This window comes from Conger conger, chromosome 4, assembly GCF_963514075.1.
Source record: "Conger conger chromosome 4, fConCon1.1, whole genome shotgun sequence".
NCBI classification, from domain to species: domain Eukaryota; kingdom Metazoa; phylum Chordata; class Actinopteri; order Anguilliformes; family Congridae; genus Conger; species Conger conger.
In genome coordinates, this window is record NC_083763.1 from 14,135,310 (window position 1) to 14,155,674 (window position 20,365).

The 20,365-nt window shown below is 46.5% G+C and overlaps 1 protein-coding gene across 2 annotated transcripts in view; it reads left to right on the forward strand.

Moving 5' to 3' along the window:
- nfic (nuclear factor I/C) overlaps positions 1–20,365 on the forward strand; it is a 132,807-nt gene that overhangs the window by 20,471 nt on the left and 91,971 nt on the right. For both annotated transcript variants that reach the window (XM_061237959.1, XM_061237958.1), the window contains exon 2: positions 16,159–16,690. In XM_061237959.1, coding sequence (XP_061093943.1) covers positions 16,159–16,690 — 532 coding nt within the window. The remainder of the gene's footprint in view (positions 1–16,158; positions 16,691–20,365) is intronic.

Genomic DNA, 20,365 nt, shown 5'->3' on the forward strand with positions numbered 1-20,365 from the left:
AGTGGGTTTGGAGTTGTTACATTCCGTTCTGTAAAGTTTTTGCAAATCAAAACACTGATTGGCGATACACTGCTAAAATCCTGATTACTGTGTAATTAGTGACTAAGACCATTGATTCATTTACATCATTCAAAGCATAACATGCATTGTATTGTTGGTGTTTACCGTACACTGGAGAGAAAGTAACATTTTTACCCCCTCCTAAATGCTCTCTGGATCCACCAATGAACGTAGTCCCAGCATGCAGACCAGTTCTTAAATTCTGTTTTGACTTTGAATAATTGAAAGCCTCCATATCCTCGTCTTTTTCGAACATAAATTATTCATCTCGTTTGAAAGTGGATTTAATTCAATTTGGGGGCCTTTTCAGACACGCCGCCCGCACTGAGGAACGAGGGGAGGGGCGGACCCGGTTCATTTCCCCTGGATTCTGCGGGATTAGAGCTGTTGTGTCTTGCAGTGCGGAGCCCGAAATTGAGTTATGCCCTGATCTGATTAGTGCTGCAGAGAGAACGGGGGGGGGGGGGGGGGGCATCGAGGGCTCTCCACGGCCGGGCTGGTCTTGCTTCCTCCACTGGTCATCAACTTTTAATTTAGTCTCCTTTAGGGTAAAGTCAAATCACCCGTTTTTCCTCATTCCAGTGGTTAGCTAATTGATAATTAAATCACCCTAAGATAAGCTGCAGGATTCCGCAGATAATTTCTTGTAGTTCAGTCTTGTGTTAAGGAAGATTTTGTAGTACAGGTATTTTTAGAATTTGTTATCATATAAAATTATGATCACTTATCCATTTCATATTAGCACCTAAAACATAATCACTTATCCTTTTTCTTATGTTAAGCCATCAGCAATAGTTACAAAGGAGGTACAGGGCAGACCCTGCTGAAAAGAAACTGCTCAAGCTATGTTTTGAAACAGCTGGTAGCTGGTTGACCAGTTAGACCAGCTCCATACTCAACATGGTTTGACCAGCTCAAGCTGTTAAAGTTCAGCATTTTGTATGAGAACTGCAGAATGACCAAGATAATTTCATACAGGTTTTTTCATGGCCCATTTGCACGGGATTGTTTTAAAACGGCCATTTTGCGCTTTCTCTGGAGTGCCTTTTCAGCCGTTTGATACACATCCATTATTAATCTAGTCGTGGCCACTTCGCCGAGCTCCACTCTCCTCCACAGATTAAAAAGGCGTAAAACTGCTGCCTCTTCAGTTTGTCTTTGTAGGTGTATTCAGGTCCTCTATACGATAGCGGGGATGCACTGCTCTTGTGCGTACACTCCTCTCCTCAGCTCAATAAGCCAGGGTGGGATGAGAGCACTTTCCTGTTACCCTCTATTACTGGGGCCCTCAATCCAGAATGGCCTGATGTGGCTGCAGGCTTTCGTTCCGACCTAGCAGTAAAACGCCTGATTTTACTAGCCAACCACTTTGAGTCTTTGCTAAGGACCTTGATGAGCAGAATCAGGTGTTTTACCGCTTGGTTGAAACAAAAGCCTGCCCTGTTTCAGCACTCTGTAGCGTAGTGGTTAAGGTAAAGGACTGGGATGTACTGATGTCACATGGGGAGGGGGGTGGGGGGGGTTGGGTACACACAGCGCAGAGTGACTGCGTGCACGCGTGTGCGTGTTCGGGCGCGCGTGTGTGTGCTGGGAGCCATAACACGGGGTAATCCGAGGTGACGGCTTTGTGTGTCAACACCGTGGTTAAGGTACAGGACTGGGACATGCAAGGTCGGTGGTTCCCCGGTGTATTCACAATAAGATCCACACAGCCGTTGGGCCCTGGAGCAAGGCCCTTAACCCGGCCCTGCTCCAGGGGAGGATTGTCTCCCGCTTAGTCTAATCAACTGTACGTCGCTCTGGATAAGAGCGTCTGACAAAATGCCATTGATGTAATACTGACCGGTTCTGGAAACGATTGAGGACTTTGGCTCTGTTAGACCAAGGGTTGCACAATTTGGGAATTCCGTGCAGATCTGGATAACTGATGTTTAACTGGTCTGATATTTAAGGGGCTAGAGTATTTAGTCATTCGGGTGAAAGGTGCTCAAATCCTGCCCTACAAAGCATCATTTAAATGTTGTACTTATAACAAATAGTCTGTCTCAGAACAGAAATGACCCGTATGAGGTTATCAAAATTAGTTTTCTCAAAAGACCTGTGGAATATTATAATATGAAAATAGCTGCGCTGGAAATTAATTCTGCCTTCAAAGCCAGTTCCTGTATGTATATAGATCTGAGATTAAGAGCAATGAGTTCACTGTCGAAATACCCTTGGCTTACCAGTACCACGCCCTCACTACAATGAGAAATCTAAGCCTGCAAAACTCTCTGATTGTCTACTGTACTTAAAATCTGGAATAGGTTACACAAGGTTCTGCTGGCAATGACTAGACGGATTGTTGTGTCTTCCCGTGGTTTAAAAAAAGAAAGATTTCAAAACTATTATTAGACGAGGCTGAATAACGGAGGATTAGTTCGGAGTAATGAGAGCGATGCGAACTCCGAGCGCTCTGTGTAAAGTTGACAGTGTGGAACAGAAGGGAATTATGTAGCGAGCCGGTGAACATTACTGATGTCACATGGGGAGGGGGGGGGGGGGTGGTTGGGTACACGCAGCGCAGAGTGACTGCGTGCACGCGTGTGCGTGCGCGCGTGTGTGTGTGTGCTGGGAGCCGTAACGCGGGGTGATCCGAGGTGACGGCTTTGTGTGTCAACACTGCCGTCGCGCTCACATGGGAAGGCACGGTGCCGTCTCGTGCCTGCCCTCTCCCCTGCCCCCCTGTCTGTTACTGGTGATCCGTCCCTCCTCGGAGTGTACAGCGCTGCCATTGGCTGTTATTTTATGAATTTATTGATGTTTTTATCAATCTGCTGTGCCCTCCTTGTTGCGCATACCTAAATGTCGAAAGAATTGTACTGCTGTAAGCCTTTAAAATGGCATTGGAACCCTTTCAATTGTGAGGTCACAAATAAGTGATTTCAATGTTCTTTAACAGAACATTCTAATGCTGATGTAACAATGAGTTCTAGACTTATTGAAAAAACATTCCAAAAAACCTACTTCACTACGCTAACTGGTTAACCATTGACAACATTTTTTCCCCAGCTGAACAAAATAACAATTAGTGTAGACAATTTATAAGGATGCTGAAATCTCGACATTTTTCTGAAGACACACAGCGGTGACGGTGACGTTCATTCATTTGCTCCATTCTGATGCTCTCTTAGAGTTAATGAGCTGCAGGAAGGGTCCATTTCAGCTCCAAAGGACAGCTCGAGGCCCAGCTCCTCCCAGCGATGTCTTGATCGTTTCCACCGTGTATGGAGAGTCGCCTCCAGAAACCCTCCTCCATTGTGAGTGTGCATGACCTGGGAAATCGCTTTAATCCCGGGGTCACGCCCCTCGTGACCCCTCTATTGAGTCGAGGCAAAAGAGGGAATGTGACTCGAGCGAGGCCGCTCTGCGATGCTCAAGACCGCGTCTCGCGATTCTCTCGCCGGATTTCTTCACAGACGGTTACGTATACGTTATATCCAGGGTTTTTGTGAAGTGCTTCTTATGGAAGATATAGGAGACCCTTTACATTTTTTCTGTGTTTATTTCCCTTCTGAAAGAGCAGCTGTTCTACTTTGAGTTTGGCAGGTGTGTATGTGGATCGCTGTTTTTGTCTCTTACGATATTGCCCTCATGAAGGCTCCCAGCCGAAACGTGTTGGCATTTTAAAGTGTTTTATAATAAATACATTTTAACTTCCATTGCTCTCCACGAGCGGCTGAAATGTTTACATTCTACTTTGAGTTTAGGAAAGTGTGCCTAGAGCACTGAGGGTAACTGAGCATAGAGCGTTTAGTCTAGCCAGATGCAGGATTGGAATAACATACTTTCTCTGTCAGAGGATGTGTTTTGGCGGTGGATTTCTGTGTTCCCACCTGTCGAGAAGGAAGGACAACCAGGAATATTGAAAAGGTCCTCTAGGATAGCCCTTTAAGGCAAGAGGTCACAAATGTGTGAATAGAATGTTCTTGACTGAACATTCTAACGCTGATGTCACAATCACTACTGGTATTTGAATGCAACAGAATTCTAGAATGCTGATTTAGAATTTTGTAGAAAAAAAACATTCCAAAGAACCTTCTCTTCAAAGGGTTAGCAGGGAGGAGACTGTCCTTTGCACTCAGATAATAAACATGGATGAATGGAATGTATTTATGGCCCGCATCGTATCAGAGAGCCTATAGCCCTTGCCATTATCGAATTTACAGTCTAAATGCCACTTGACTTGTTGCCAAGGTTAGAAAACCTTCCCCACCATGGTCATTGGCAGCAAGGGGCCCACCTCGGATATTGTTTTTGTCTGCAGGGAAAACACACAGGCTACTGGAGGATATTATAAAAATACAGGCTGAACGCAGGATGAAAAAAAAACACACAAACAAAACACTTCCGTCAGCAGGAAACGCACCACCGTGGCAGGTTGAAGAACAGTCTGACAGCCAAACATCGATCTGACTCATAACCTTCACGCCTGCCCCATGTCACGCTGAAATACATCACTCGGGGCAAAATCTCCCAGTTTGGCCGAGGGGATAAATAGATCTTGCGTTCCAGGGCCGTTACGGATATAGACGGACGCACGGTCTAAATGGGAGTTCGTATGCTTTGTAGTGTCCTGCTACCCAAGAGCTGAGGCTTTGGTAAAGCCTTTCCACCAGTTCTGTAAACGGGCCTTAATCATACTGCCTCTGTGCAGTATTTACTGCTCGTGAGAGATTCTAATCGAGTTTGCCCTCTTTCTTCAAGGGCACCCCTTCAACGGTCTTTATTTGTTGATCCATGCATGATAGAGAGAGAAGTGTGTGTGTGTGTGTGTGTGTGTGCGTGTGTGTGCGTGTGTGTGAAGTTTGGGGCCAATGAGTTTAAAGGGAGGCTGGGTTACGGGTGTGAACCGGAGTAGATTTGCGCGTTGTTTCATTAAAAATAAAACGTGTCTGAACTTGAGATGGTGCATGTGGAGCCTTCCTCACTGTGGATCGTACAGTTTTTGGCCTGTATTTAAAATGGAGTCGGATTGTTTTGCGTCTGCACCGTGCTAGCTGTTTCCCTCTAGTCACAGGCAAAGCATGTCACACCAGGCGATTTAGCGTCATTGCCACCGACTTGTCAGATCTCACCACAAACTCACCACAAAGTCTTTTGAAAAAAGGTTAAACATTCTCTCTGTAGGGGGTACGCACTCCCCCAATAGAGATGAGTGAATCGTTTTTACATTTACAGTGTGTGTGTGTTTTATTTTTCTGTAATTTGAACTGAAATAGCAAAATGTATGTACTGTTTACAAGGCCCCCCTGCCCCCTCCATACACACACATGCACACACACACACACACACACACACACACACACACACACACACACACCAGTAACAGCCCTCCGCTCCTGCAACAAAGGGCTTTTTTTATTTTTTTTACTAATTGCAGTTTGGTAAATGTTCTTTGGACAAGACATCTTTTGTATTTGTATTTTCAATAGCTCTACTACCAGAACACCCCCCCCCCCTTCCTTCCCTAGCTCAAGTTAATCATCTAAGTGGAACAGAGAGCATGAATTTGGCTGATGGGATACCCATGGCTGTCTCTATCCCAGCTCCCTTTATTTCCCTATGTATACTTGCATTCATTTAAAAAAAAAAAAAAGCGCGGTTATTTCAGATAGCCTCTCACACACACAGTCATGCATGCGTGCTCCCACATCACTACTTAAGGGCTACTGTTCCAATCTGGGGACGCTGCGCTTAGGGTCTTAAAGGCCTGCAGACCCCCCCCCCCCTTCCCATGGCCCCCTTCCAGGCCAGACATAGACCAGTCTCACCACTGGTTGAGCTGGGAGTCCTGGGACAAACAAAGAGCGCAAGTGCATAAAAGCGCTGATTGTTTTTGGAGTGGAAAGGAATTTACATGGTTTCCCACGCTCCGTGAAAATCCCTGAAAGTCTTCAAGACATAAAAAAGTAAATAAAAATCGAGGAAAATTAAGTTGATGTTGACAGACGTCTCAAATATTTTTTCCCAGATCTTCTTGAAAAGGTCCATGTCCATGATCTAGACTTGAGTAGTTAAAAAAAGAAGAAGTTTTTTTTCAGTGTTCTAGAACTCTCTTGCTTTCCATTGCCAGTGGTGATTGTTACGTCAGCATTAGAAGGTTCAGTTCAGAACATTCTAATCACATAATAGTGATCTCACACCTGAAAGGGTTAAATAGATCCTGCTTTCAGAAGCTGATCCTGGAACAGAATTCATTTTCTGGGATCTCCTGTTTCTGTCCTGGGGAAGTGATCTGAAACCCTCTGCCGTTCTTACCTGAGGGGTCATAGAAGAATTTGCGACTCCCAAATTTCAGTCATGTCCCTCAGAGTAGCCCTCATCTCTAGCCACATGCTTTAATAAGGCAATGTTTATGACAGGGCTGCCCAACCCAGCTCCGGGAGATCTACTGTCCTGTAGATCTTCACTTCAACCCTAATAAAGCACACCTCATTCAACAGATAGAGCAGGGCATCACAACCCTGTTCCTGGAGATCTATCATCCTATAGGCTTTCACTCCGACCCTAACAAAGCATACCTCATTGAACAGCAAGAAAGCTGATTGAGCTGCTAATTAGCAGAATCAGGTGTGCCAAATTAGGGTCGAAATGGAAAAACTAAAGATGGTAAATCTCCAGGAAGAGGGTTGGCTTGGCCGGCCCTGGTTTATGACTCCTTCATCATTGACGTTTCCTCTTTGCAGTTTTTCGGATGATTTAATCGTACCGGTGCACCAGCAGACAGTGCTGCTGCAGTAAAAACGTGGCTTCTGCACTCCATCCTGTGATCTGTGGCACGATCTGTGGCAGCAGTGCGGACGTACAGGGATGCAGATATTGCTGATGTCAGCTTTCTGTGTCCCATAATCTCAGATAGGGGCTACAGTTACTCTCCAGACAAATGCGTACAGACTTCTTATTTCAAATGTGAGATATAAATGATAACTGTCATTTGACAAAAATGAGCGGTGTTTCTTTGGGGCTCTGGCATGCCGTGTCTGTCTCATCCGTAAAATGTTCAGTGTTAAGTCAACTCAGACTACGGATGACGTGTGCAATTTCACAAAGTTGGTTCAAAGATAACAAAATGGATGCCATTGAGACTGGGTAGTGGACCCAGGATCAGAAAATGTGGAGAACCTAGGCAGATGTTCCACGATTGAGAGCAAATCATGATGGTACCTGGAGCAGATCCACTCGGTACACAGTCACTGGCCACAGCGTTGCCGGGAGAGGGTGGATTGTGTTTAATATGATGTCCCTGATCTTATCTCGCGATGATGAACTCTGACTTGACTGGGTCCGGGACCCAGTGTATTGTGGGAAAAGTTGGAAAAGCCATAGCTTCTTGCAGGGTGGATCCACACGCTGGTGGAAACAATTCCAGTGGTGGATTCTGGGAAAAGGCTTCACTTCAGCGAATGAGATGGCATGCAGCGTAGTGGTTAAGGTACATGACTGGTACTCGCAAGGTTGGTGGTTCGACAATAAAATCCACACAGCCGTTGGGCCCTTGAGCAAGGCCCTTAACCCCAGCATTGCTCCAGGGGAGGATTGTCTCCTGCTTAGTCTAATCAACTGTACTTCGCTTAATGTAATGTAATGAATAAAATGGCATACGGGATACAGAACTACTACTGCGGATACAGAAGAAAGTACTTGAAATAGCTGAATGCGCTTTGAGTTCAATGCTTGTGTTTCTGAGCCGGGCTAAACGAGCGCCTCTGCGGAGCGAGGCGCCTTAGCAACACCCAGGCAAATTATATCACAGGACTCACAAGGGGAGATGCTTTGTCATTTTGGGCCTTTTAATTTTAGTCTCAGGAATGACGGTGTACTATTTTGGTCTGGCAGTGTAGAGAGGTCGCCAGTGCTCTGGCTCCTACAGATATAAACGAGTGATGTCAATGATAATCGCATTATTGTGACATGCAGCTATTGTTGCCCCGAATTCTGGAGAGAGCGAGAAAGAGAGAGAGAGAGAGAAAAAGAGAGAGAGAAAGAGAGAGAACCTCGCCCAGTTACTGCAGTGCTCTGTGATTTACCCCCCCCCCCCCCCCCCCTCCCCTTGCCCCCCCCACTCCCCCACCCCACCCCCAAGGCTTTCTTGTCACCAGGGAGGACTGCTGACTCAGCAGTTGTCCTAGCAGAGAGGTAGGATGAGTCACAACTGGAACTAAAGCGCCACATCCTCTTCTTTTGCCCAATTTTTATGGCGGCCAGGACCTCCCGCACCCTTCTGGGACTGAGCCAGTGGCTTTCCCTGGGCTAAGTCCTCACACGAGGGGCCCTGCGTACGCCTGCGATATCGTGAGGCTCGTTATACGGTAATGGAATGATTCTTAGGTCAGTCTCTCTGTATCAGAGGAGTTATTGCAGAGCTGGGCAATGAGGGCCCTGTCTGTTTCAGTTACTCATGCCAACTTCTGGCGTTAATGACTTAATTAGCCCTGACATTTACACCATCTGACATTTTTAGCTATATTTCTTGATAACATCAATCATAACGAAAGACAATCCTTTCATCCCTATATGAAATGTTGGTAATTCTACTTGAAGCGCTTGCCATAAGGCTGACATAAAAGTGTCATACACATGACATAACAGCAGTCACAAGATGGCATAACTGATGATGTCAGTTGATGTCAAATGATATAAAACTCATACTTTTATCGGTAAACGTTATGGCAGATGTTACTTTCATAAAATGTACTCAGTTTTATGTTATTTGACATCAACTGACATTGTCTGCTATGTCGTCTTGTGACGGCTATTATGCCATGTCTATGACAAGTCTTATGTCAGCCTTATGGCGAGGGCTTCAAGTAAAATGTTTTACTGTGGTGTAATCTATGAGTGAACACAGTGTTGGTGTGTACAGCAGTACTTGGTTGAAACAAAAACCTGTTTTCCTCCAGGACCAGTTATAGACACTGTACAACATTCACAGTGTGTTGTATTCTTTTCTTGTAGTTTGATAATAACTATCCAGCCCAATACTGTAAATACTAGTGTACCGAGGTGCATGCTTATTTATGGTATATGATTTTATATCAGAAAAAGGGGTACAGTAGAGGTCCATTTTTTGTTGACTTCATATTTTTACCTTAGAATATTAATCTAAAAGGGTTGTACAATGGGCATACCTTTTAAGGTACTGACCCAGTGACAAGCAATTGTACCCCTAAAGATGCAATTTTTGCATATAAATTTGCATACAAAGCTCTAGAGTTTGTTTCATGTAGCCATTGGCCAGCTGTCCTATTCATAATCTTTCCCCCATTTCAGTACAATGCTAATTTTACAGTTCAGGAAGTTCACTGCACGGCAGCTGTAGTGTGAAACCCCGGTCGATATCAGGTGTTTGTCCGTCCGAGGGACCACAAAACCAGGGAAACCTGCTGAGGCAGCTGTGAGTTCCCCTGCAGATGGGACGGCAGATCTGTCCTCAGATGACCCCCTCAGCTCACGCCATTACTGTATACACGGCCTCCGTCCCACTGCAGGGAGACGGTCTGAGACACCCGCCGGCCCTGACAGCAACCCGCCGCATTACTCCAGCTAAAGATCCGCTGCTTCAGCCTTATTACATGACACCTGGCCTGAGAGAGGGGAGGAGGAGGGAGAGAGAGAGAGAGAGAGAGAGAGGAGGAGGGAGAGAGAGAGAGGAGGGGGAGAGAGAGAGGAGGGGGGAGAGAGAGAGAGAGGAGGGAGAGCAAGAGAGAGAGCAAGAGAGAGGAGGGGGGAGAGAGTGAGAGAAAGAGGAGGAGGGAGAGCGAGAGAGAGAGAGAGAGGAGGGGGGAGAGAGAGGAGGGGAGAGAGAGGGTAGGAGGAGGGGGAGAGGAGGGGGGGGAGAGAGGCAAGGGGGAGACTTTTGACTTTCAAACGTCCATTTATGAATAATAAGAAAGATAAAAATCCCCACAAATCCCCATTATTAACACACACAAAAAAATGATAATAAAAACGGAGAAACATACAACAATGATTAGAAACAGAAGAGAGAGGGAGGGGGGAGACCAGTGCAGCCTCTGTTCAGGGCTTTTGGCAATCTCCGAGCAACAACAGTGGAAGGGGGCGGGAGGGAGGAAGAGCGGCCATAACAGCCAGAAAAGACACTTCAGGTTAAACTTAGCACTGCAGGAATGTGCACAGGCTCTGTAGCTTACTTCTCATTCTTTCCTCCTGCGCCTGGCTTGGCCTGGCATGCAGCTCTGTGGGTGAGGAATATATATGGTGTCTGGCTGCACTTTCGCTGAAGGGAGTGTGTGTGCACACTGGAATGAGCACTGTGCCAATTATATCAAATGAAGTCTCATTTATTTGTGCAGCACAGACGTTTTGTCACAATAGCCCTTACAGTGGAGCCTAGCCTAAACATGGGGCAAGAGCAAAGAATTATCACTGCTGTTTCACTCATGGGGCTAAATGTATCTTTACCGCAAGCAAAAACAGACTTTATTTATGCATGTCTCGATTTAATTTATTTTGGTAATCATATTTGTGGTATTTATTCATGTATTTATTTGTTGCTAACTTGAATAAGTATTAGAAGATGACAAATATTTTTTTGACATCCAACGCTAACACATGTGCTCCTAAGTTGAAACATTTCGTAGCACACTAATGCATCACAGTTTGTAGATGTGCTGCTAAGTTCATTTTTGAGCACACGTCACTTGTCAGGAGCAAATGCTCCTAAAATCGGAGCACCGTAGAGCCCGTTTGAGCTAGCTGTTTCAAAACCTAGCTTGAGCTTAGCAGAGACTGCTAAGCTGGGGTTACCACTGCGACTGTCTCAGACCGCAGTTCTGCTATTCCACCCCCCCCCCCCCCATCTTACTCAAAGAAATGGTCTTCTCTGTTTAAAAAATAAAAAAGGTATCTTAGCAACGGACAGGAATAAAAACACATCTCCTGTCCCTGCAATAACAAAATTATTCAATTACTGCATAAATACAGCTGTGCGGGCCATTTCTCTCCATGCAGAGCTAGCGTAGTCGGATATTTCAGGATGCTGTGCTACCAAAGAACACCCAAAATGGATAATTTAAGGAGAATAGTTTTCTCTATCTCTGTCATACTGTACTAACATGCTACTGTTCTGCAAAAATACATTCAGGGCACGATCTACTACGACTATTAGCATGTTCTAAACCCTTTAGCAGATTCAAAACTAATAACACCACCAATGACTGGTGCAGTGCATACTATCACCAATTATTGGTCATGTTATTAGCTTAGTGTGTGGGGTAAAAAGGTTTGGCTCGTGCTGAAGGTCTTCGTGAATCAGTGTATTTGTAGAAATTTTTTTATAAACTGTGGACTGGATTCCATCAACATTTACCCCCCATCTTTGTTAATTAGAAGCAAATGTACTTCCCTCAGAAGCAAAGTTTGGCAAGTTCAGCAATAACCTAAATTAACTTTGCCAAACTGTGTTTATGAAGGAAAAAACTAAACCGTGCACATGCACAAATCTAACACAAGGACAAATTTTGATTTAGTCCAGTGTTGTTTGCTCGAGGCAAGGACATTACGAAAACGTTCAGAGGAGTTTGGCGGCGTAAAGAGCTGAGATGGAACGGTGAACTTTTTTCCTGAAACCGAGAGTCAAAAGCCTCAATACCCTGCATAGATAAAAACTATTCAAGCTAGCTTTTGGAACAGCTGGTAGCTGGATGACTAGTTAGACCAGCTCCATACTCAACATGGTTTGACCAGCTCAAGCTAGGTTTTGAAACAGCTGCTAGATGGTTGACCAGTTAGACCAGCTTCATACTCAACATGGTTTGACCAGCTCAAGCGATATTTTGAAACAGCGGGTAGCTGCTATTTCAAGCTGGCCATAGCTGGATCTTACATTCCACTGACCTGGAGGAACACCTTTTCCCAGAAGGGGAATGGGATGGGTGTGTGGGGGTTCAGATACTGCAACACAAGATGGACACACGTCAGTGGGTGCAGCTCAGCAAGAGGCTGTGGGCAACAAGGTGGAGAAAAGGGGCCTTTCTGCCTCCCAGTCCGAAAACACTCCAAGTGTTCTCATGTCTTGGCAGTGTTTCGTGAATTTGCGTCTATATTAAGCTCAGGCTCTCTCTCCCAGTCAGCCCGCTCTCAGTCACTTGCAGAAGAGATTAGGTAAAGTGGGTGCAATTTGATTGGCAGAGTGCTCAGAGTTGTTTGGATGGTCAAAGTCTAGAGCTCACTTCATTTCTGGAAATATTAATCAAGCCTAAAACTCTGTGCCACGGAGGGCAATGCGTATGAAGTGTTTTTTCCATGATTATATCATTAATTCAATTATTTGTGGAATTATAGCTGTAGGTTTGCACATAGCCTAATGTATATAAAGTGAAATGTGTTGTGTTGCCTAAATAATGACTGTTGCTTATATTCTGTGCTCTAATGCAGTGTAAAATGCATATGGCCGAATGAGTAATGAATGAAAACAGATCCAGCTATGCTTTGAAACAGTGGGTAGCTGGTTGACCAGTTCAAAGCAGCTCCCAGCTCAAGATGGTTTAGCCGGTTGTCCAGTTCAGACCAGCTCCCAGCTTGACACGGTTTGACCAGCTCAAGCTATGTTTTGAAACAGTTGACAAGCTACCAGCACTAGCTGGTTGATCAGCTCATACCCAGCTAGACCAGCTTTATGACCAGCTTGACCAGCTCAATTTTTAAGCTGGCGTAGCTGGATCTTAGAGCTGGGCGATGAAGCCAGCATTAATGGGTTGGATTGAAAACATATTATCATATTATACATATTATAGTATATGCATAGTATAGTACAGCAGTGGAGTTTGAGACCGCTGCTATACTGTGGCGCGGCTGGAGTCAGCGCTGGTATTCCACTCAGGGTGTGACACCGGAGAAGTTGTAGCGTGCGTCACCACCCAGAGACGTGGCGGCCATTATTGCTCAGAGCGTTTCTGCAAGCTTGCTGTTCTCCCGCTCGTATGCTCTGCAGTTGTAAAGCACAAAACTGAGTTTGAGGACATACACACGCAGTCATCAAAAATACATTTTTCTTCACAACAACCCAGAATCTTCCCTGCTTGCCACGATGGGGTTGTTTTTCTTGGTAGTCAGGTCCCTTGTGGATGGATCCAATAACTGTTGGTGATCCGGTCACGTCGCAGTCATCCCCTCATCATTTCTTGCCTCTGTGCTGTGTTTTAACAAGCTCTTTTTTTTGCCTCGCTGCTCAATCTACTACTTCCTCGACACTTGCCGCTCCTTGAGGAAACAACTGCTGGCAAATGGCTCCGTTGAAAGCTAATGTCCCATTGGTTGTTTGCATCATTACACTGTTGATTAGGTCGTTTCTCATTGGCTTATGGCGGCCCTGCTCTTTGCCTGGCGTAGCGAAACATTACGCTAAACGAGATTCTGCTGAAATCTGCTGAGATTCGTCTGGCCTGACCTAAAGATTGTTTTCAGCTCACACTAAAGGTGCTTGTGATGGCAATTACTGTAGCTCGTAAGCACCTGATCGAAAGATCACTGCTAAGCCGCGGAATTATTTCAGCGCATATGCGTTGAATTACGACGATAATTGAAGCAAGCTCAAACTAGCTCTCACCGCATTTGAATGAGGGCCATGGTTCTAGGCTTACCAGATGGAATGGTTGGTTTGGTGAAGAACCACATCAGAACGCGTCAGACTTTCACTACAGTTCCGGTGACATGTGAGTTTTAACAGTGAGAGTTCTGGGTAATGCTCATGGTGTAGAAGGGATGTCCGTGGGAGCAGCTATGCAAACACAAGAGCCGACGGTCATACGAAGGAGCGGTGTGAGCAGGTCCCAAAACCTACCCCACCACCCCCGATGCCAATTAAAAAAATTATGGCAGTTAGGCCTACATTAACTGCCATGAAAATGTTTCAAAAACACAATCTTAGAACCTGAAGCTGAGACCCAAAGCAATGTTTACGTTTGCCCCAGGTGTAGTTGGTGAATTTTCCAGCGAATAATAGAATAATGAAATCAGCTCTATTTTCAGGAGGGAGAACATTCCTGGATTGCAGCCTCGAGTATCTAGAGGTGAGATCCAGTTGTGCATTTACTGGAGAGAAAGTGCAGTACGTAGGAGGTCTGGCAAACAGGCACATTAAACATTCGGTTTGCCTGGACCTTAAACACAAACAAAGGCGATGTCTGTTCTAGTGTGTGCAGACTCCCCCCCACACCCCCAGACATCCTGTGGAATTATCACTTTACTGGACTGCACGAAAAAAACGAGCTACGCGCTCAAAAGCTTTCAGCATTACGAACGCAATTATGAAGCGTATTCAGAACCGGCCGATCTATACATTAAAGCATAGAGATACCCCTGTCTCTCTTCCGTTTTGGTAGTGCAGTCGCACTTGCCTTTCAAGAATTTGTAATAGCCCTCATCCTGCAGTCAGGCCGGATTTCTGGTGCCTATCGCTGGGGTTTCTCTCCCTGCTCTGTGTGAGCGTTCAGAATTTCACACAGCTCGTGACGATTGTTTTTTTCGGGATCTTTCCGCCCGTGATTACAGACTTCTCTGTAACCCTCTGTAGGAAGGGAAACTGAAGCGTAGAATTTCACTCCAGTGTTTTCTCTATTAATTTTTTTCCATAAAATTAGCAAGAAGTAAAAATACATTACATCCTGTTCTTAGAATGCAGGAATCAAGCTCTGAGACATGGAAAGAAATACTACCAGCTTTCCGACCGCTGCTTTTAACATTTCACCAGCCATTTCAGAGTGATTGAGAAGCACATTTAGGTTCATTGTTTCCGTCAGCAGAGGTGTTTGTGAAGAACGGTAGAATTTATGCGAGATTCTGTAACGTGGGAGAGAAAATAAGGATAGATTTCAGGGACACATGGAACAAATGTGCATGGTTTCTGGATTTATTTATACAGAGACTATTGTTTTGTTTTTATACAAAGAATAAAGGAAAACAGAATTTCTTCTCCCTCTCACCATATCGCTGAATATCATCAAAGGGTCTGTTTGCAATGCCTTTTGCCCTTTAGTTACTAGTGCTGTTAAGCTCTCAGTAAACCTAAGAGGCCCCATTCCTGCTTCATTGAAAACAGCACTGTATTTCAGCAACAAAAGAGATAAATACGCTAATGCACAAAGCTGGGGATCGTATGAGTGTTCGGTGTGGGAGGAGTGGGTTTTTTTAAAGCTGTCCGCCTACAGTGTGCACAAAGTGGTTAGTACAGCAGTGTGCACAGAATGGTTAGGACAGCTGGAAGTGTTTAAAATGTTGTGCTGCTGAGGGCAACACAGCTTTAGCACGCTGCAGATCTCGAACAATAAACAGCTTTATTGCTCGCGATCTGCAACGTGCTAAAGCCGTGTCCAGTGTCTCTTCTCCCAGCATAACGGCAAGCTAAGCTGTGTTCAGTGTCTCTCCCCAGCCTAGTAGTGTGCTAAAGCTGTGTTAAGTGTCTCTCCCCAGACTGACAGTGTGCTAAAGTACATAGTCTGCATAGTTTGAGCTGGTCAAACTGGTTATAAGCTGGTCTAGCAGGGTATGAGCTGGTCAGCCAGCATGGCCAGGTTGGTCTTAAAGCTGGTCGAGTTGGGTATAAGCTGGTCAACCAGCTAGTGCTGGTTGCTTGTCTGAGATGGTAGCTGGGCAACCCATGTCAAGCTGGGAGCTGGTCTGAACTGGGCAACAGTTGTCAACAGCTGTCTCTAAACCTAGCTTAAGCTGTTTTCAGCAAGGTGTTCGGTATGCACTAACCATATTTTCCGACGCTTTGGATAAAAACGTTTGCTTTCGGGCGGCCTGTAGTGTAGTGGTTAAGGTAAATGACTGGGACCTGCAAGGTCGGTGGTTCGATCCCCGGTGTAGCCACAATAGGATCCGCACAGTCGTTGGGCCCTTGAGCAAGGCCCTTAACCCTGCATTGCTCCAGGGGAGGATTGTCTCCTGCTTAGTCTAATCACCTGTACGTTGTTCTGGATAAGAGCGTCTGCCAAATGCCAATAATGTAACGTAATGTAATGCTAAATAAACCTAACGTAGCGCTCCCGGTTCCTGACCCCGGCTCTTTCCGTGCGTCTCCTCACCCCCTTCCAGGACGAGTTCCACCCCTTCATCGAGGCCCTGCTGCCGCACGTGCGCGCCTTCGCCTACACCTGGTTCAACCTGCAGGCGCGCAAGCGCAAGTACTTCAAGAAGCACGAGAAGAGGATGACGAAAGACGAAGAGCAGGCGGTGAAGGACGAGCTGCTGGGCGAGAAGGCCGAGGTGAAGCAGAAGTGGGCGTCGCGCCTCCTGGCCAAGCTCCGCAAGGACATCCGTCCCGAGTGCCGGGAGGACTTTGTGCTCTCCATCACGGGGAAGAAGGCGCCGTCCTGCGTGCTCTCCAACCCCGACCAGAAGGGCAAGATCCGCCGCATCGACTGCCTGCGCCAGGCCGACAAGGTGTGGCGGCTGGACCTGGTGATGGTCATCCTGTTCAAGGGCATCCCGCTGGAGAGCACGGACGGCGAGCGGCTCATCAAGGGCGGCCACTGCACCAACCCCGTCCTCTGCGTGCAGCCCCACCACATCAGCGTGTCCGTCAAGGAGCTGGACCTCTACCTGGCCTACTTCGTGCAGGAGAGAGGTGAGTCCCGGCGAGCCGACTAGCTAGCCCGTTCACCGAGGTGGGGTGGGGGTGGGGGGGCACGTTAGCTCAGGAACCTGTAGCGTAGCGGTTAAGGTAAATGACTGGGACCCGCAAGGTCGGTGGTTCGATCCCCGGTGTAGCCACAATAAGAGCCGCACCGCCGTTGGGCCCTTGAGCAAGGCCCTTAACCCTGCATTGCTCCAGGGGACGATTGTCTCCTGCTTAGTCTAATCAACCGTACGTCGCTCTGGATAAGAGCGTCTGTCAAACGTAATGTAACGTAAGAGCGGTTGTCTAGCAGTAGGAGGGTTGCCATCCTGGGTGTGTCCAAGTGTCCTTGAGCAAGACACCTGACCCCCGATTTCTCCCGATGTGCTGGTCGGTACCTTGCATGGCGGCAGCCAGTCGCCGTTGGCGTGTGAGTGAGTGAGTGTATATGTGAATGGGTGAATGAGAGGCTTGAATTGTAAAGTGCTTTGGATGAATGCAGTCCATTTGCATTGCTCACAGGCAGGCCAGTGTCGTAAGTGAGAATCAGTTCTCTGTCACTTTTACCTGGTTAAATAAAGGTTACAGAAATAAATAAATGAATAAATAAATAAATAAATACACTGCAAGAAATTGTCTGCCATAACAAGTATTTTAGTCTGAGATGTAAGTCTTATTTTTTCTCTCTCAAGTACAAAGTATAACCTTGTTTTAACTTACTATTTGCATCGCTAGTGAAATAGTCTGACCCCATTCGCAAATCTTGAAATTAGTCATACCTCTCACCTCATTTGCAATCCTTTTGTCTTATTTTGATTTTAAAAAAGTAATACAACTACGACTTTTAAGTCTAAATATGAGACTAAAATACTTGTCAAAATTGAGACCATAAGTGTTTCTGGTTTTTGCAGTGCAGTCATTATATAGCTATTCCGGCCTTTTCAGAAACTGGAAATAAGTACGATACACAGAATCATTATTTTACGGGGTTTTTTTTGGCTCGAGCACAAGCTTATCCTTGTATTACTGTCATCTTAATATAATCATTTGTGAGCGGTTTAGCTTTCAGCTTTACATTCTGCTGATATCTAAGATCAGCACTTTCCTTGTAGCTTCAGGGTTTCCGCAAAGGCAAGCAACGATGAAGACTGCTTACTATTGTGCAGTCAACTTTCACGTTTTTTACGACCTCTTATATACATCGTGTGCAGTGCTGTATCGGTTAATCCCTGCTCTTCCTGTTCGTTTGACAGCTCTTGATTTGTCGTCAAATTCCTTCAAGATGGGCGTGTATACATTTCAAGATAAACACGAGATTGCTTAATTCCGAATTTCATATGAAATTGATGGTGCTTGGCTGTGAGACGTGTAGTTGTTTGCTGTCATATTTGACTAATCTTTCCCAGGAAGTAGACACCGCGCACAGCAGCGCACCGAGTAACTGATCCATCCACTGCCATTTATGAGGATATTCCGTTCCATTCATAAAAGTGTCTACGCTACGCTTTAGCTATAGGTGGCTGCAATTTAACGTCTCCCGCCGCATTTTTAACAATTCGCGAATAAAGAGCCCTCCTGTATAAAAACATTTTACGCTCGGTGTTCGCCCGACGCCGCTGTAAAACAGTCGGACGCATTTTAACAGGTCAGCGGTTGCGACGCCCCGCTGAAAACACATTTGTGTAAAACCTGTAGAGTGTGTCTTTTCAGCGAGGCCGCTGCTTTCGCTGCGGATAAGGTCAGTGCGGGAGGGCTCGGGATGCGGATCCTTCCCCGGTCCGGGCTGTGTGCGGAGTGACCTTTTTAAACAAGCATTTTATTGTCCGTGCCAGAGAGACGCGCAGTTTCGCTGGAGCCCGGTTTGACTTGGGAGAGAAAGAATTCGTCCGAGCCAAGAGCAGAGGCTCTAAATCACCGTAAACGAGCTGGACTTTCGGACGAGCCAGCTCCGGAGATGTGCTAAAATTTACAGTGTTGTATAAAAGGGCGTAGCCTGGCAGTTAGCTGGGAAAGCGGGGCTCTTTCTGGGGCGGCTGCTGTTGCCACCCCTGCCTCCTTGGCTCCGGGGCCCCAGTTTGGGCCGGGTTCCAGCGCGGGACGGCTGGTCTGGGGCCGCAGACGCCCCCGGGGTGATCCCAGGCCAACCGGGGCCCGGGCAGAGCCTAGAGAGGACGTGACAGGACTACACAAAAACACAAGTTCACGTTATCTTCAGTTTGTCGAGAAGCTGTACCCTTTTTGCACGAGGGTGTTTTTTGTTTAATTTAAAGCGTTTTAGTTCCTTGGCTTCCCGGGTAACATGGAGGTACAGGAGTCATGATTCTGCTGTGGATGCTTCTTTCTTGGCCTGTCGGTGGTGTTTAGTGGCTGGACAGGGTGGTGTGTGTGTGTGTGTGTGTGTGTGTGTGTGTGTGTGCACGTACATGCACGTGTTAATATGTGTGTATACTATACATTACATACAGTATGTGTGTACTATATACTGCACAAGTGCATATGTGTCTGTTGCACATGTATAATTGTATTGCACATATACGTGTGTACATATTACCTGTGTGTATATGTGTGTACATACTGCATGTGTGTACATACTGCATGTGCATGTGTGTATACTATATTACATGTGTGTAAATGTGTGTATCTATTACACACACGTATTATACCAGTGTTGTGAGGACCGTTGAGCTGAATAAGGACCTGGTGGGTGACTCAGCATCCTGCTCTCAGACTCCCGGGCCCTGGCGGTTTTTTTTGTTTGTTTGCTCTCTTATTTGTTTGCTTTGATTTATTCTGCCTCCACCGGTATTGTATTGCAAGTGTCTGCCATCTGCAAGCAAGTCTGGCAGAGATATAAATAAAAATAAACAACTTTTCACTATGCTTTTGTATTTAAGTGCCTCCCAGGGATCTTTTCTCTCTCAGTCCTCTAAACGTTTTGGATCCGCCATCAATCCACCTCGATGAAATTCGGCGTAAACAGTCGCATGAGCGAAAACAGAGAAAAGGCTTTTTCATTACGTTCGTGAGGGCGACGCAAAGTAGCCTCTCCCCCCTAAACCAAGGCCAGGGGCAGACTCCGTTTAATCAATGTTTAATTCAAAGCTTCTTTCAGCCGGCGCGTAACGGCCGAATTGAAAGCAAACAGTCGGCAGGTTCGCTCCGCCTCGGCCCGGATCGATGGGAAGGTCGCGATTTTGAACGAAGAAGGGGGCGAAACGCGGCGTTCTGCCGCTTTCCCCCGCGAGAAACCGAAAGTGGAGAAGAAAGAAAGAAAGAAAAACGGAAAGGAGAACGGAGCGAAAGTCTTGTTTGCAGTGGAGATTATTTCTGTCTTCAGCTGCAGCCTCTCTGGCTCTGCCACACACTCTCCCCCCCCCCCCCCCCCCCCCCCTCCCTAGACGACCTTCACCCCGAGAGACGTCTGGGTCACAGTGGCGGCTTCCCCGTCACCTGACCTGCCCAACAGCTTACCAACCTCTGGCTGTAAACACACAGATAAGAAGCCCAGGCTTTTCACTTTCACCCAGGCTGAGGGGGGGGGGGGGGGGGAGCGAGAGAGGGAGGGAGGGAGGGAGGGAGGAGCGGTGACCAGGGAGGGAAGGATGGAGGGAGGGAGGGAGCAGGGGGGGGAGCCAGCCAGTCAGCACTTGTTCTTAAAGGCCCAGACACGCTTCTGCGGCCCCG